General features: G+C 43.1%; 1 protein-coding gene across 1 annotated transcript; it reads left to right on the top strand.

Annotated features, from left to right (window-relative positions):
• Positions 1 to 15,751: 15,751 nt before the first annotated feature.
• LOC136533210 (uncharacterized) lies at positions 15,752 to 17,702 on the top strand. Its single transcript, XM_066525780.1, has one exon. The coding sequence runs from the start codon at positions 15,838 to 15,840 to the stop codon at positions 16,387 to 16,389; it is 552 nt and encodes a 183-aa protein (XP_066381877.1). The 5' UTR covers positions 15,752 to 15,837; the 3' UTR covers positions 16,390 to 17,702.
• The last annotated feature ends 102 nt before the right edge of the window (positions 17,703 to 17,804 follow it).

Genomic DNA, 17,804 nt, shown 5'->3' with positions numbered 1-17,804 from the left:
TGGTGGGAATATTCGTTTAGGAAATTACAGAAGATTCACCAGTCTCATTATGTATAACATGCACATCTTTTATTTGGCACCACTGATATTTCCTTCTATGCATGATTATTGTTTCCTTCCATGCATGTGGCCTCAGTTGATCGATTTGTTTCCTTCAAAGCAGGCAGGAATCGCAGGGATGACATTTTCTTTTTCTATCGCGCCTTTCCTTTTCTCGCTCGCCCGTTGGACAGCGTGGGAGGTGGGATCGATCGTATGAGGTGGCAGACGGATGAACCAAGGCAATTGTCGCACCAAAACGATGTTCACACTTTGTTCTTTTTAGTTGTAGGAGATATATGATGAACTATAAGTCCAGTACTTCCTGTTTTGCAGGGCGAGGAAACATGAAATAATGCTGAGAAGTGATTAGAAAAATCATTGATGAATTTGTTCACCATGCAGAATGTGAATCTTTACTGAATTTGTCCCACCACAAGAGAAAATCAGGACCGCACCTATCTTTCACGTCGAAGTTCAGAAATCAGGGACATATGGTTCTCGGTGTTTTGAGTTAAGGAAGGAATCCTAGATATCATTTTATTCTGGGAAAGATGCAATCTTTGTTAATTATCAAGATTTAGTGACAGCTATGCACTGATTCTTGCCGTTGTCCAAATATAGCAAATGACTGTTCACTCATAGTAGAAAATTATTCTTAATTAATCGTTCAGGATTCTTCGGGTGGACCAAATGTTTACTTGAAGTCATCGATAGATCTATGGTAATCCTAGTGTCTGGACGTCCGGTGCGTGAGACGTGTCTTGACGCCGGCCCTTCGTACCGCAACCTCCCCCCTACGCACGAAATCACACCCGCCCCTGCACGGAACAAAATAGAAATTGAAACCCGCCCTTCCTTCGCTCCCCAACGCGTTCCTGTCCCCTGTTTCCTAACGCATCCCGTTCCCTCACCATGCGCCCTGTCCCAAAAGAGCATGTAACACTTCAACTGCAACATTGCAAAAACACGTGGAAAAAATATGTAGGGCAACATTGAGTTGTAAAATACTGTAACATTGAAAAATATATAGTGCAACATTAAAAAACATGCACTACAACATCAAAAAAATATTTACTGCAACATCAAAAAAATATTTACTGCAACAACGAATAATATGTACCGCAACATCAAAAAAATATGTACTGCAACATTGAAAAACATGTACTTCAGCATCGAAAAAACATATACTGCAACATCGAAAAAATGCGAACTGCAACATCGAAAAATACGTATTGCAACATCGAAAATTATGTACTGCAACATCATAAGCAGTAGTACTGTGAAAGGACCTAGGATGCCGCTTAGAGGGCGTGTGAATAGGTGTTTCTGAAAATTAACACCTTTAAATGCGGAAACGATTAGTAAAGAGAGTTTCCAAAATGGAAACTCCAAATTAAGTGTAGTACCACCCCTCATAAGTTTGTCACAGAGTAAACAATGTATAAAGAATATATATATAAGTTACAACCCTGCAGTACAAAGTTAGAACAAAGAATGAATATAGTCAGCACAGGCAGGATATACCGGACAGGTCCGGTAGGTATACCGGACGTATCCGGTATGCACGTATTTTGCAGAATAGCCTGTCACAGTGATCAATACCGGATGTGTCCGGTATTTATACCGAACGTATCCGGTATACACGGTTTTAGTAGAACAGCCCTAAACTTGCTTCTTTTGATTTCTAAGTTCAAATCAAATTGCAGGTAACTACTAGATATGACAATATACACAGATAACCTGCACAAGAGCAAGAGCAACACAAATATCGAATGAAATGCAAATTGAGACACGATATTTGTTTTACCGAAGTTCGGACTCGTTCGAGTCCTACTCTCCGTTGTGGGGGCTACGGGCGACCCAGCGAAGGTCAGCCCTAGAGGATACCACGAAGGTCACTCTAGCTGGAGTCTTTTCCAACTCCTTTTCCTCCTTCCACTAGTTGATTCCGAGGCGGCGGAATCGACCGTTATAAACTTTCTGAGGCACACCATAATCTCTCGGGTGCTCTCCGGTGACGCCTAACCATCTAGGACCGAAGAGTCTAAGAGTAACAAATGTGGATCACAAAATAGACAATATGCACAAGTGCTCAAGTGGTGGCTTGCTCTTTTTTTCAAATTCTCTCTTAACCCACAAATGGATTTTGCTATTTGGATCACACACACTCACTAAGAGTGGGTTTGGGAGAGTTGGCAAGGCTAAAAAACGTGTATAGAAACCAGCAGAATCAGCAGCCTCCAAAGGTGGAGGCTTGGGGGTATTTATAACCCCCTTAGAAAAACTAGCCATTTTATAGCCGTTGCCGGTATGTATACCAGACATGTCTGGTATGACTTACACTGCACCAACGGTAACTAAGTTACAGTGTCAATGTGAGGCGTCGGAACTCCCGATGAATGCCAGAACTTTTGACCCTCAGCATATTTGAAAACTAAGTAACTGAGTTGAAGTTTGTGAGTTGTCGAAACTCCCGACTCATGCTGGAACTCCCGACCGTCAGAACTACCGACTCTCAAGGCATTTGAAAACTAGTCGTTGGCCTCTGGTCATCCGTCCGGTATGAATACCATAGTGAACTCTCCAAGTCAGTTAAAGCACGAGACGTCAGAACTCCCGACCATTGCTGAAACTCCTGACTTATGTCGGAACTCCTGACGAACCAACCAGAGAACAACAATTTTATCATTGCTGGGCAAATACCGGACATGTCCGGACATGTTCGGTATTGCCAGACCAATAAGAAATCAAATAGCTCTTTTATCTCTCAAATACTTAAAACTCACATGGGTTGGCTTGAGCACTTATGAAATATTATCTATTAACATGATGCATCCCTCTTAATAGTATGACATACCTATTAAACTCAAGATTAAAGGAAAAACGAATTTATACCGCTTGAGTTAACCTCTTTTGAAGTAATACTGTCTCTTTCAATCTTCATCAAGTAAGGGTGCCAACATGTTGATATTGATCTTGTCAACTTGAGCATAGCCATCTTGAGCACATGACTTGATTCCATTCATCAAATATGAATAACTCTAAATGCATCAAGTCACTTCAAACACTTTGTCCAATATAGATTTGATCCTCCACATCAGTATGACCATCGTAGCTTGATTAGTACCTCAACTAAATGCAAGTACTCCCTTCTTCACTGTAGCTAGGTTCTTCGACCGCCAAGCCATCGCTTGCCCTTCACCCTTGCTTAGTACCTCAAAGCCTTTCCTTGCTATCTTCATCATCTCAAGCCATCAAGTCACATCTTGTGTTGAATCAACCATTCATTTTATTGTTATCTTTTTCATTTCAATTTAGCAAGCTTCAAATATGAGACCATTCCATATGCAAACCCTCATGTCTCATTAATTAATTCTTATGAGCTTGCTTTCACATAGTACATGGAAATCCCACAATAAATAAGCCTTTGCATGAATTCTATTTACATTGTTGTCTTGTGCTTGAACTAGATTATTTTATACAACAACGCATCATTTTGGCTTTCATTAAGTACCTTTGAGATATTCTATTACTTGTCCACACTTAGCAAACGGGTTAGATCTTTAATCACGCTGTCATTCAACCATCCAAAACCCACTAAAGGGCTAGATGCACTTTCAATCTCCCCATTTTTGGTGATTGATGACAACTTGATTAAAGCTTACAAAAGAATATAAATATTTAAACTTTTAGGTTCAATGATTTATGAGAGGCTCTCCCTTAATATGTGCTTGTGATTAGAATTCATAAAATGACATCAAATGTCAATTGCACATACTAAAACATATTGGAGACTCCCCCTAAATCATTGCATCCGTGGAGTGCATGTGTGTGTGACAAAGTAAAACCATGATACATATGTCAAGATATATCACACAAGAATAAATATAAAGATACCACATCAAATATTTTCATTCTAGCATTCATAGTCCTTATGAAAATAAATATGACACATGTATGTCACACATAGCACTCATTACACATTTTTTTAAGTCCACAAGCCACTAATATAATATAAATAAAGATCATGTCTCAAGAGATACAAAGATAAAACATAAGTCAGTCTTATCTCTCACAAGATACAATCTATTTCAAACTCAAGATATACATCAATGAAGCTCTCAAACTATAGCCTATAGTACATATCTTCAGGTGCAAAGAAAAGCCAAAAAAGACAAATATCCTGAAGCTTTAATCAGTCTCTCTCCCCCTTTGTCATCTATCACCACAAGGTCCAACAATGACATACTAAGGACAAAGGGGCTACAAGCTGTCTCTGACAACTGTCATCACTCATCAGCATCTTCATCTCTACCAACATCCTTATCATCTGAGCGTATAGCACCGACTGGACGAGAACCACCCGCACTAGACGGGTCATAGAAACTACTCGTAAGGTCACTCCACCAGTTTGAAGCATACTCATCTGCTGCACTGGGACATGGCTGAGAGTGAGTAGGCACATGAGCCTATAGTGGTAAAGTGTCAGGATGCTTTAGTGCCTACTGCTGCTGCTATCGCTGAAGGAACTCAGCAAACTCTATGTCGTACCTGCCCTGCTGCTGCTCCTTAGTCTCAGGCTCACTAGCTGCCTCATCTGATAGTAGAGACCTAGGAGGATAAAGCTCAAGTCTAGAAGCAATCTGCTTCAAAGTCCGAGTATACTTCCTCCTAGCCTCCCTCTCCTTTTGCTGATAGGTCCGTATGTCCTTGCACATCCCAAAGATAGCACTAAACATCTTCCAAATAGGAGAAGGAGGACTATGATGATGTGAAGAAGAATGTGAAGGAGCATGTGGTAGAGGGAAAGTTCGTCCTACTACTACACCACCTGTAGGTGCATCTACCTTTAGTGCTGCTGCTCCTCCACTTGGTCCTACTGGAGGTACCCCAACCTCAGGCAAGTCTGCAATAATCTTTAGGGCCTTATGTACCTTGTCATACTCAAAGGTATGCCATGTGACCTGCTCAATCATGTGCATGATGTAGGGAGCAAAACCACAGCCCTTGAGGGGCCTCTCGCCGACACTCCTGATCTCGCACCATATGAAGTCAAAGATGCTAAAAGGTCATGCATCAGGTGCCATCCTATGGAGCAGGTTCCTGGAGTAATCTGTAATGTTTCCCTTATCTCCACCCTTGTAATCAATGGTGTTCTTGAACATCATGTCCAGGTATCTGTAAGTAGGGTAAAGACCTAGAACCTTCCCCACTACTCCTCTCTCACCCCCTGGTGAGTACATGTAGGCAAGCTACTCTGGAGGCAACACTTGCTCTGTGTGGATCCTATCTTTCTAAAGATCATCATCTAAGAAGCCAAGTAGAGCTACAAAAGCATTATAATCAACACTGTACCACTGGCCCTTAAGCATCTAGTATATACGCCTCTCATCCTCCTCAACATACAGGGTGGCATAGAACTGAGCTACCACCTCTGTATTCTAGTCATGTTGGAACTCCATAATCTCATAAACCCCTGTATGCACACAAATGGCAACAACATGATCAATGGTGGCCTTCTGCAAATCTCTGATGTACTACCAGTCAATCCATTGAGACCTGACAATCACTGGGTTCCTGGTGAGAATCACACTAGTGTAGAAGTCCATATGAAAGGTTGTCTAAAATCAATGATCAAACTAAATCCTAGACAAACCCCTTGGACCAATTCTTCTTTCATCGCTGGCCCTTCTGGTCATGCCTTTCCCTCGATAGTCAACTCTGGTGACATAAGAGGGTACACTAGGTGGATGTGGCTCAAGTAAACCATAGTGCATACCCTGACCTAGCTGGTGCTGAGCTAGAGGTATAGCCTGCTCCTCCTTAATCTCTTGCTCATCATTTGAGCTGCCACCATCTGAATCTCTGTCAGTGCTCTTCCTCTTTTGAGTACTGGGCTCCACTCTATACTCCTCTGTATCTGTGTTAGAGGAAGAACTACTATCTCCCTCTTTGTACTATGGATCACCCCTAGTAGCCCTAAAGAGTCCCCTACTGTTGTCTTGCTCCTGCTAACTATATCTAGGATGCATTTTTTGTCTTACCTTCTTATGTTTTTCTAGTGCTGGATCATGCCTATGCTTGGACCTAGGCTCTTATCTTCTGCTCATAGATGCTATCCTGTATCTAAAGATTTGCAAGGAATTTTAGATACGTGTCCAAATGATAGCTTATTTTAGTTGAAACATAGAAATAAGAGTAAATATCCTATGCTTTGTAATCACCTCAATCGAACTAGGTCAACAAGGTTCACAAAACACAATAGACAATTAAACTTAGTCCTAAGAATCAACCACTGAGAAGATTAAAACAAGAGAGCAAAATCTGTTATGCTGTTCCATACCGGACACGTGCATAGAGCGGACAACAACCCTAACCGGGGTCCTTCGCTCAATCTTCAACCAATCCAATCCAAACTTTAGGCATTGCTTCTAGACAGGTATTGTAGCATCTCTACCGAAGGAATTCTAAAATCATGCCCTAACCGCTTAGATCGGATGAGGTCCGGGATTAGGGTACCTCAAGAGAGTGAATAAAGATACGATTGGAAATCCAAGTCCTAGAGTCTTCGATCTTGATGCAAATCTCCTTCGATCTAATCTTCCTCTCTTTCTTTTCACAGTGGAAACTCGAAATCACCAATGGAGGTCGAGGAGAGGCGGCTGGGTTGGCTGGAAGGAGGAGAAACTATCTTGGTCGAAGGGGTACCTACCGTTTTATAACCCCGCTCATACCGGACACGTCTGGTATTTGTGAGCTGGCTAATCTTTTTCTAAATTTCATTCACTTAATTTCAATCCCCTTCTCTATCATTTCTTGATCCAAAAACATGTATGTCCTTGATCCAAACAAGGTGTAAATACTTTTCTTATCCAAATGCCATAAGTATCACTTCTCTTTTTCAAATATTTGGCATATATAGATTTTGATTACTTGAGAGATAGATTGTGAGACATAGTAGATTGTGGACTTAAGAAAGCCATGTCATGTGTAATTAGCCAATCAAACAATCAAGGAGAGCTATAATTATCACATGACAAGGCTAGGCCACAAAGACCAAGATTCAAATAGTTTTTTAAATTTACACCACCTACACATGCTAGTAATGAGTTTTGAAAAACATCTCTCCTATGTCACACAAATGCATATTTTAACATATAAAGGGCTTTAGATGCACTTACAATGCATGTATGTAAAAACATACCTTTGCCTTGAGCCCATAAGAATACCACTAAGAAGATACATAGTATGATAATCTTTATGTTGACCTTGATTGCCAAATAATCATGCTAGATACGAAATCAATTTTTCATCCTAAAGACTACAAAGAATGCTAGATAAATTTGTTAGTCCACAAGGTGCAAAATAGAAACTGAGCTCCCCCTAAATAAGTGCTTTAAGTAATTTGAATGACTTTCAATTAGCACTTTATTCTATTAAGAATTTAGGAGTCAATTTTCTATTTTGAACCACAACCAAATAATTTGCCATATTCAAGATTTGAGTTCAAGAGATGCTCACAATTCACTTAGATTTGGTAAACCACAAGCTTCTGAGTAAATTGAGGATATATGAAAATATATGGATCAAAGACTCAGTTGCAATTCCATCAGTGCTCTGTTTCCTGTAATACCGGACACGTTCGGTAGGTATACTGGACACGTCCGGAATACACAGAACAAAAACCCTTTCTTCTATCCCTGGCCATGCCAGACATGTCTGGTAGTGATACCGGACACGTCCGATAGGTGCAGGACTGAAATAATTAATTCGCTGCTTGTGATTCTTCATCTAGCTCTATTATTTATTGTATACCTGCATCTCAACAAATGAATTGCTCTACTAGAGAGCTATTAAAAGCATCATATGGCAATCATGATAATTGTTAAGTAAAACTAATTAGCCACTTTCAATTTTCCACAAATATGCCTATTTGTGAGTCATTGAGCACAAAACAAATAAAGTGGCTATCCTATAAGGTTTAGGTACTTGTTACCAATGGTAAAGATAAAGTAAATGATATATTCATTAAGTTATCTTCGGATCAACCATATAGGAGATTATGATAAGAATTGGTTGATAGATTGAGTGAATATTATCAAATTGCTTGCTCAACCACCCCAAAGCCTTCATCTCATCACCAAGTACCTACATCATTAACCTAAGCGCACTTTGGTACCCAACTCTTGTTGGGTCCTTTTCGGTTAGTCAACAAGTGCTTAGGCACCCAAATGGCTTTAGCACTAGTTTGTGGTAAACACATCACCTTGCTAGTGCTAACTTCATTTGTGGTCTTCCTAAGCTTATCATTATAAACAAATATGTTCGGCTTAGGAGCGTTACCATTTGGGCATTCATAGCTTAGATGCCCCTTTCTTCTACAAGCATAGCATATGCGGCCTTTGTTTGCTCTATGCTTGTTTTGCTTGTATGGACATCTATCAACCTTGTGGCCCATCTCATTGCATCCATAGCATCTTCTTGTTGCAACTTGGGCTTTCTTTCTTGCCTCTTTGTACATTGGGCATTTCTTGGTAGGATGCCCCAATTTCTTGCTCATGAGACAAGCGCTTTGTTCATCACTTTTCTTTTGGTTGGCCAACTTGTTTGGGGCCTTTTGTTTGGCCACTTCACACTTGTCGGACCAACTCTTATGTGGACACATTGCCCACTCATGTCCATATAATCCACAACCATAGCATAACCTTTTTCTATGTTTCTTGCTCTTGGTTGTGTTGGCCTTACTTGAAATGTGATTCTTTTGTTGGGCTTTGGAAGAAGCAAGGTTTGAACCCTTCTCAAGCTTCTTCACCATGTTATCATGGTTATCTTGAGAAGGTTGTGCTTTCTCCCTACCCTTCAACCGAATCACATCTATCTTTAACCTTTTCACCTCTTCTTTGAGCTCTATGTTTTCTATAAAATTTAGCTCAATCAAAGATTGGCTTGCTTGAGGAGCACACTCATTAATACAAGAAATATTTAATTGAGATGGTGTACTAGTGAGTGAATGTGTAAGAGGTTGAGAAAATTTTACCGATGTGATCACAACCTCATGAGCTACCTCAAGCATGATGCTTGATTCTACTACTTCATCATGAGAGCACTTTAGATGAATATAGTTTGCTTGTAGCACATTATACTTGCTTGATAGTTCATCTAGCCTTGCCTAGAGCTCAAAGTTTTCCTTCTCTAGTTGTGAAACACTAGAAGAGGAGTTAGTAACTAAAGCATGCTCAATTGATAATTTTTCATACCTTTCACTTAGAGCCTTTAGTTGTTCCATCTTGGAGATGAGAAACAATTCTTACTTTTAAAGTGATTGCTCTTGCTTCTCAATCTCTTCTTCAAGCTCATCATTCTTTTCAACTATCTTCATGATGATGAACTTGTCTTTGCGGTTGAGATGATCAAGGTTGTAGTTGTCTTCAACTTCAACATCACTCTCATCTTGATCATCTACTTGTGCTTTCTCCTTTTCTTGATCTTTTTTGTTACTCTTTTTCTTGCTTTTCTTGGCCATGAGACACAAGTGATGAATATCATGAGATACTGAGGTTGACTCATCACTTGGTCGACACCGGGCTTGAGCATCGTTGCAAACAGTTGTTTGCTGTTGAAAGGTCCTAATATGGCTAGAGGGGGGGTGAATAGCCTATTTAAAAATCTATAAATCAACTAGAGCAATTTGATTAGTATGACAAATAGCAAAATACAAACTTGCTCTAGCTCTATAAGGGTTGCAAGCCACATATCCAACAATTCTAGTTGCAATGATTACTAGGCACACAACTTGCAATGTTACTACTCACTAAGAGCTATCAATCTTGCTACTCTAAAGAGCTTCACTAGATGAACTTAAACTAACAAAGCAAGCTCTTAATTCTAAATACACTAAAGAGCTTGCCACAACTAGTTTGCGAGAATATAAATGAGTAGGGTGATTATACCGCTGTGTAGAGGAGTGAACCAATCACAAGATGAATACTAAATCAATCACCAGAAGAATACCAAAGGACAAGAGACAACCAATTTTTCTCCCGAGGTTCACGTGCTTGCCGGCACGCTAGTCCCCGTTGTGTCGACCAACACTTGGTGGTTCGGCGGCAAAGAGGTGTTGTACAAACCTCGTCCACATAATTGGATACCGCAAGAACCTACCGACAAGTGAGGTAACTCAATGACACGAGGAATCCACTAGAGTTACCTTTTGGCTCTCTGCCAGGGAATGACATAAGACCCCTCACAATCACCACGATCAGAGTCAGAGACAATCACCAACCTCCGCTCAACGATCCTCGCTGCTCCAAGCCATCTAGGTGGCAGCAACCACCAAGAGTAACAAGTGAATACCGCAGCGAAACACGAATGCCAAGTGCCTCTAGACGCAATCACTCAAGCAATGCACTTGGATTCTCTCCCAATCTCACAATGATGATGAAACAATGATAGAGATGAGTGGGAGGGCTTTGGCTAAGCTCACAAGGTTGCTATGTCAATGCAAATGGCCAAGAGAGTGAGCTTGAGCCGGCCATGAGGCTTAAATAGAAGCCCCCATGAAATAGAGCCATTGTACCCCTTCACTGGGCACAACACGAGGTGACTAGACGCTTCGGTCAGATCGATCGGACGTAGGACCCTAGCGTTCGGTCGCCTGATGCTTGCCACGTGTCATCGACTTCAAACACCAATCGCCCGATCTCAACGGTCAAGTGATGACCGGACACGTCAGTTAGAAAGTGACCAGACATAGGACCCAACGTCCGGTCATTTCCAGTAAGGTTCCAAACATGAAATTTCACGACTGGACGCGTCCGGTCATGCTCGACCAGACTCACCCAGCGTCCGGTCACTCAATGTCTCCTCTGTGCGCCACCATGTCAGCGTACGTCAGCATTGACTGGACGCACCCTGCCAGCGTCCGGTCACTCTTCACGCCAGCGTCTGATCATAAGACCGAGACGTGTGCTTACTGCTGCAACTGACCGGACGTAGGACCCCAGCGTCCGATCACTGCACCACCAGTGTCTGGTCACTCTGTGATCCCCTATCTTTTCTGTATAGAGCGCCGGTGGCACCGTCGAACTGTCCGCACTCTACGGGCGGACACTCCGCCGGTGAAGTTTCCAACCCTTGCTCAAATGTGCCAACCACCAAGTGTATCACCTTGTGCATATGTGTTAGCATATTTTCACAAATACTTTCAAGGGTGTTAGCACTCCACTAGATCCTAAATGCATATGCAATGAGTTAGAGCATCTAGTGGCACTTTGATAACCGTATTTCAATACGAGTTTCACCCCTCTTAATAGTACGGCTATCTAACCTAAATGTGATCACACTCGCTAAGTGTCTTGATCACTGAAACAAAATGGCTCCTACTATTTATACCTTTGCCTTAAGCCTTTTGTTTTTCTCTTTCTTCTTTTTCTAAGTTCAAGCATTTGATCATCACTATGCCATCACCATCGTCATGATCTTCGCCATTGCTTCATCACTTGGAATAGTGCTACCTATCTCATAATCACTTTGATAAACTAGGTTAGCACTTAGGGTTTCATCAATTAACCAAAACCAAACTAGAGCTTTCAGCTGTTCTGCTGTCTCGGCCATACCGGACACGTCCGGTATGTGCAGGCAGACAGCAAGTCATGCGCTGCTTGCACTTCTTGCTCTGGCTCGACGCTCTTAAGGTCTTGTGAGGCTTCTTCGCTGCATGAAGACACAATGAACATACTTTCCATTGACCTGATCTCAAATGCATCATCACATTTGGATTTTTCGTATAAATTAAAAAGTCTAGTCCAAATGAGATAAGCACTCTCTGGAGGTGGTTGTCCATTGAAGATTGCCTCATCTTGAACCTCTACACTTAATGTACTCAAAATGACATTAATAGCTTGAGCATTGAGTTGCACACATATCTCTTCCTCTTTTGACAAATTTTTGTAGTTGCTCCAATCAACTATAGGAAGAGTTATGCTTGCATCCATAATATGCTCAACGAGAGGACTAATATCCCTAAAAGCGTTAAGTACATGAATTGACCAAGGTAGAAAGTTTGAACCATCATTTTGGAGAAGCACCGGCTCCAACTCGATAGATGTTGACATCATTTTCTCACGGTGGTGAAGCTTTAAGTGAGAACCTTGCTCTGATACCAATTGAAAGGACCTAGGATGTCGCCTAAAGGGAGGGTGAATAGGTGTTTCTGAAAATTAACACCTTTAAATGCAGAAACGATTAGTAAAGAGAGTTTCTAAAATAGAAACTCCAAATTAAGCATAGTACCACCCCTCACAAGTTTGCCACAGAGTAAACAAGGTATAAAGAATATATATATATAAGTTACAACCCAGCAATACAAAGTTAGAATAGAGAATGAATATATTCAGCACAGGAAGGGAATACCGGGCACGTCCGGTAGGTATACCGGACGTGTCCAGTATGCACGTGTTCTGCAGAACAGCCTGTCACAGTGATCAATACCAGACGTGCTCGGTATGCATATGTTCCGCAGAACAGCCTGTCACAGTGATCAATACCGGACATATCTGGTATACACGGTTTCAGTGGAACAGCCCTAAACTTGCTTCTTTTGATTTCTAAGTTCAAATCAAATTGCAGGTAACTACTAGATATGACAATATACACAGATAACCTGCACAAGAGCAAGAGCAACACAAATATCGAATGAACTGCAAATTGAGACACGATATTTGTTTTACCGAAGTTCGGACTTGTTCAAGTCCTACTCTCCGTTGAGGGGGCTGCGGACGACCCAGCGAAGGTCAGCCCTAGAGGATACCACAAAGGTCACTCTAGCCAGAGTCTTTTCCAACTCCTTTTCCTCCTTCCACTAGTTGATTCTGAGACGGCAGAATCGACCGTTACAAACTTTCCGAGGCACACCATAATCTCTCGGGTGCTCTCCGGTGACGCCTAACCGTCTAGTACCGAAGAGTCCAAGAGTAACAAATGTGGATCACAAAATAGACAATATGCACAAGTGCTCAAGTAGTGGCTTGCTCTTTTTTTCAAATTCTCTCTTAACCCATAAATGGATTTTGCTATTTGGATCACACACTCACTAAGAGAGGGTTTGGGAGAGTTAGCAAGGCTAAAAACGTGTATAGAAACCAGCAGAATCAGCAGCCTCCAAAGGTGGAGGTTTGGAGGTATTTATAACCCCCTTGGAAAAACTAGCCATTTTATAGCCGTTGCTACCAGACACGTCCGGTATGACTTACACTGCGCCAATGGTAACTAAGTTACAGTGTCAATATGAGGCGTCGAAACTCTCGATGAATGCCGGAACTTCCGACCCTCAGCATATTTGAAAACTAAGTAACTGAGTTGAAGTTTGTAAGTTGTCGAAACTCCCAACTCATGCCGGAACTTCCGACCGTCGGAACTCCCGACTCTCAAGGCATTTGAAAACTAGCCGTTGGCCTTTGGTCGTCCGTCTGGTATGAATACCACATTGAACTCTCCAAGTCAGTTAAAACGCGAGACGTCGGAACTCCCGACCATTGCCGAAACTCCCAACTTATGTCGGAACTCCCGTCGAACCAACTCGAGAACAACAATTTTACCATTGCTAGGCAAATACCGGACATGTGTCCGGTATTGCCAGACCAACAAGAAATCAATTAGCTCTTTTGTCTCTCAAATACTCAAAACTCACATGGGTTGGCTTGAGCACTTATGAAACATTATCTATCAACATGATGCATCCCTCTTAATAGTATGGCATACCTATTAAACTCAAGATTAAAAGAAAAATGAATTTATACCGCTTGAGTTGACCTCTTTTGAAGTAATGATGTCTCTTTCAATCTTCATCAAGTAAGGGTGCCAACATGTTGATATTGATCTTATCAACTTGAGCATAGCCATCTTGAGCACATGACTTGATTCCATTCATCAAATATGAATAACTCCAAATGCATCAAGTCACTTCAAACACTTTGTCCAATATAGATTTGATCCTCCACATCAGTATGACCATCGTAGCTTGATTAGTACCTCAACTAAATGCAAGTACTCCCTTCTGCACCGTAGCTAGGTTCTTCGGCCGCCAAGCCGTCGCTTGCCCTTCACCCTTGCTTAGTACCTCGAAGCCTTTCCTTGCTATCTTCACCATCTCAAGCCATCAAGTCACATCTTGTATTGAATCAACTATTTATTTATTGTTATTTTTTTCATTTCAATTTAGTAAGCTTTAAATATGAGACCATTCCATATGCAAACCCTCATGTCTCATTAATTAATTCTTACGAGCTTGCTTTCACATAGTATATGGAAATCCCACAATAAATAAGCCTTTGCATGAATTTCATTTGCATTGTTGTCTTGTGCTTAAACTAAATTATTTTATACAACAACGCATCATTTTGGTTTTCATTAAGTACCTGTGAGATATCCTATTGGCCCTGTTCGCTTCAATGAAAAAACAAGCCGAAACACTGTTCCGGCTGATTTGTTATGCGAGAAAAATACTGTTTCGGCTGAAAAAATAAGCTGAAAAGTACGGATTATAAGACAAGCGAACATGGCCATTACATGTTCACACTTAGGAAACGGGTTAGACCTTTAATCACGTTGTCATCAACCATCCAAAACCCACTAAAGGGCTAGATGCACTTTCATACTGCAACATCACAAAAACATCTGTTGCAACGACCGAAAAATCACATTGCAACATTCGAAAATCATTTGTTGCAACATCCTAGAACACCCATTGCAACACGGGAGGAGGAATAGGGACCCATAGCTCACCGGTACCCTAACCACCGCCGCGTCCCTCAGATCCAGAGGAGGAGGAGGAGCGCTCAGATCCAGTGAAGGAAGATGAAGAGGAGGAGGGCTTAAATCCAAAGAAGGACCCACATACCTCGTCGGAGCCACCGCCCTCGTCTCCAATGGCATGGAGGTCGCGGAGGGAGGGACGACAGTGACCTGGCACGCGGGTGCGGCGACCCAGAGAACGGCGCGCGACGCGGCAGCGGAGTGGGTGTGGAGGAGCGGGCGAGCGGAGCGAGCGAGTGGGTGCGGGGGTCACGGGACGGGATGGGAGTGGGTGGGGGAGTTGAGCGGAAAGCGACGGATAAGGCGCTGAGGCGCGCGGCGGTCGGTCGAGTCGTGCGGGTCCGTCTGGACGAGACGGACGCCCGCACGGTATCATTATCGTTAGATCTAAGCTGGTAGTAACATTACTAACGGGAAATTAATGAATAAGCAAATTACTAACCTGTGCTCTTATTGTCACACTACGAGGTTCTGATTTTCTTTCTAGGAGTGACGTGCCCGCGTTTTCAAATAGCCTGGGCGCTTCTTTGGAGTAAACAAACAAAAGAGACGGAATCCTCTTATCTGTAATTCATAAAATGCATATGTTCATAGGGAGAATGCAAATTTGGATTTTAAACTTGTGAGTCCTGTAAATAGTTCAACATCATTTCTCCAACTCCACCGTTTCGCCGATTTATAGATTAACCAGTCTCTAAGATTGTTCGTGTAATATATTTTCTTATTACTGGAGGGACCCTTCAGTCGATACAAAAATGGTGTGCTCTGCAATTCTAAAAGAAAATGAATATGGGCCACAGTTCCAAAATGTCCATAGTGGCCCAGCTGCAACTACCTTTACCGAGCCAGCCCACCGCCCACGGCCCACTACGTACTCATTTTTCTCCACATCCCTTCCCTCTGACGCTTCACAGTCACAGCGGCGCGCACCGTCTCCCGTCCCGTCCGGCCGTCCCCAGCCCACCACGCTTCTCGTTCTCGACCATGTCGGTTGCCGACGGGGACGACGACGAGGCCTTCCTCCTCGCCCTCGACGCCGCGGAGGCCGCCGCGCTGGACTCCTCCAAGCGCCGCCGCCTCTCCACCACCTCGTCCTCATCGACCCCCTCAACCCCACCCGCCACCCCTGAGGGGCCCTACCTGGCCGCGCTCAAGGGCAGCCACAGCTCCACCTGGAAACAGCAGATGCAAGGCCGTGGCTATGCCCACAAGCAGCCCCACGGCTCCAAACCCCTGGCCGCGGGTACCGGCGGGGCCCAGGTGGCGAGCGGATCGTGCTTCAAGTGCGGGGACCCCGGGCACTGGGCGCGGGAGTGCCCTCAGTCGGTGCCGAACACGGGGGGAGGAGGTCAGATCGGCGTCGGCGGCGGCGGTGGATATGTGAATGCGGACATGAAGGTGGAGGACAAGGCGTGCCCCTGCGGTGCCGGGACCTGTCTCGTGCTCACTTCCAACACGCTGAAGAACCCCGGTCGCAAGTTCTACAAGTGCCCCATGCGGGTGAGTGTTTTGAATCAGCTGACCACATGGCCCTGATCGCGCAATTACTTGTCGATGCTAATTTCTTTGGTCTGACATGTGCATGTTGTAATGACTTGGATGTACTTGTTGTTTTGTGTGGTCTCTGAGGGATTTTATAGGCCTGTAGCGATTTTTGGGTCCCCTTGCTGGTTGGTCGAAGCAGTCGTGTGCTGTGACTGTGGCATGTTGATTTGCTGCTCTAGTATTAGGACCAGGGATTATTTCCTACACGATCCTAGGACCTGTTTGGTAACTTAGTAATCTTTTTACAGCTGAAATTTGTTACACCTGTAATTCCTTGTGCATTAGGAAACCCTTGTATCCACTTCTGCCTGTAATTTGTTATTTTGCGGAGAGGTAGAAACAAACCTGTGTCTCGCCATAGCAGCTAGTGACTTAAACAGACAGTAAAAGCAAACAACGGTAACCAAAATAGACAGTAAAAGAAAATGACGATGACCAAAGTAGCATCGGGAACAGTGATGTGAAATTGATGTCAGTTTGGGTAAATGATGGGATCCTCAGGAGCTATCAAGATCCCCTATCGATATGGTATTGAAGCTCAGAGTCGGAACATTCATATTGGTGCTCAAAATTTTCACATCAGAACATCAAATTGGATATAATCGAAGAAAATTCAGACATAAGCAAAGAGCTAAACATATCAGAAAGGAGCATGAGAGCCTGAAAATGAGCGGTGGTCTTGGCAGAGAACCTGAATCCCTTGCAGCTCGCTATGAGGAAGGACCAAGCATAGATGGTGGCTGCTCTGCTCTGTTGTTGTGTCACACTTGATAGTGCCATGGTGTTCTCTATAGGTTGGCCATCCCGCTGGCTGCTGAGGTCGCATGGTCCAACATCTCCATCTCCATGGTGGCTAAACTTTTTCACATATTTCCTGTTCATGTTCTCATGGCTGCGAATCTGTGATAGCGTTGGCATCAAGAGGGTTGCGGCAACAGTGAGGAGAAATTTGTCAGTATCAGAGGCGGCGGGCAGGAGAGAGTCTCTGGCGCAAGAGACAGACAGGGAGAGGCTGGCAGTAGTGGAGTTCTGGAGGAGGACAGCGGCAGAGAGCCATCGACCTAGTGCTGATGCAGACGATTGCCCGAGGAAGAAGGTGAAGTAAGAGAATGCAGGTCATGAGTGGCTGACATTTGTCAGAAAAAAAGTGTCGCCAGCGGAGGTGGGTTTTTTTAGTTCCAGGTGTTTTTGTCTAAACCAGTGGTAATTTCTTTTGGATTACATTCCATCCAAACACCTTTGTACAAGTTCAGATGTAAATTTTATGGGTATGTATTTGACAAGGGTTTTAGCTCCAAAACCGATCTTCCAAATAGCCCCTTAGCTGTGTTTCCTGGTAATGCTACTCGTCCATTTCACAATATTTGTTCAACATGCATACTGAGCAGGCACATTGTTTTTTCAGC

Source organism: Miscanthus floridulus, unplaced genomic scaffold (genome assembly GCF_019320115.1).
Source record: "Miscanthus floridulus cultivar M001 unplaced genomic scaffold, ASM1932011v1 fs_810_1_2, whole genome shotgun sequence".
Lineage (NCBI taxonomy): Eukaryota > Viridiplantae > Streptophyta > Magnoliopsida > Poales > Poaceae > Miscanthus > Miscanthus floridulus.
The sequence above is the reverse complement of the archived record's forward strand: the minus strand, read 5'-3'. Positions and strand labels throughout refer to the sequence as shown.

Excerpts from the sequence above, each read along its gene's own strand:
- LOC136533210 (XM_066525780.1), top strand. The coding sequence starts at position 15,838 with ATGTCGGTTGCCGACGGGGACGACGACGAGGCCTTCCTCCTCGCCCTC.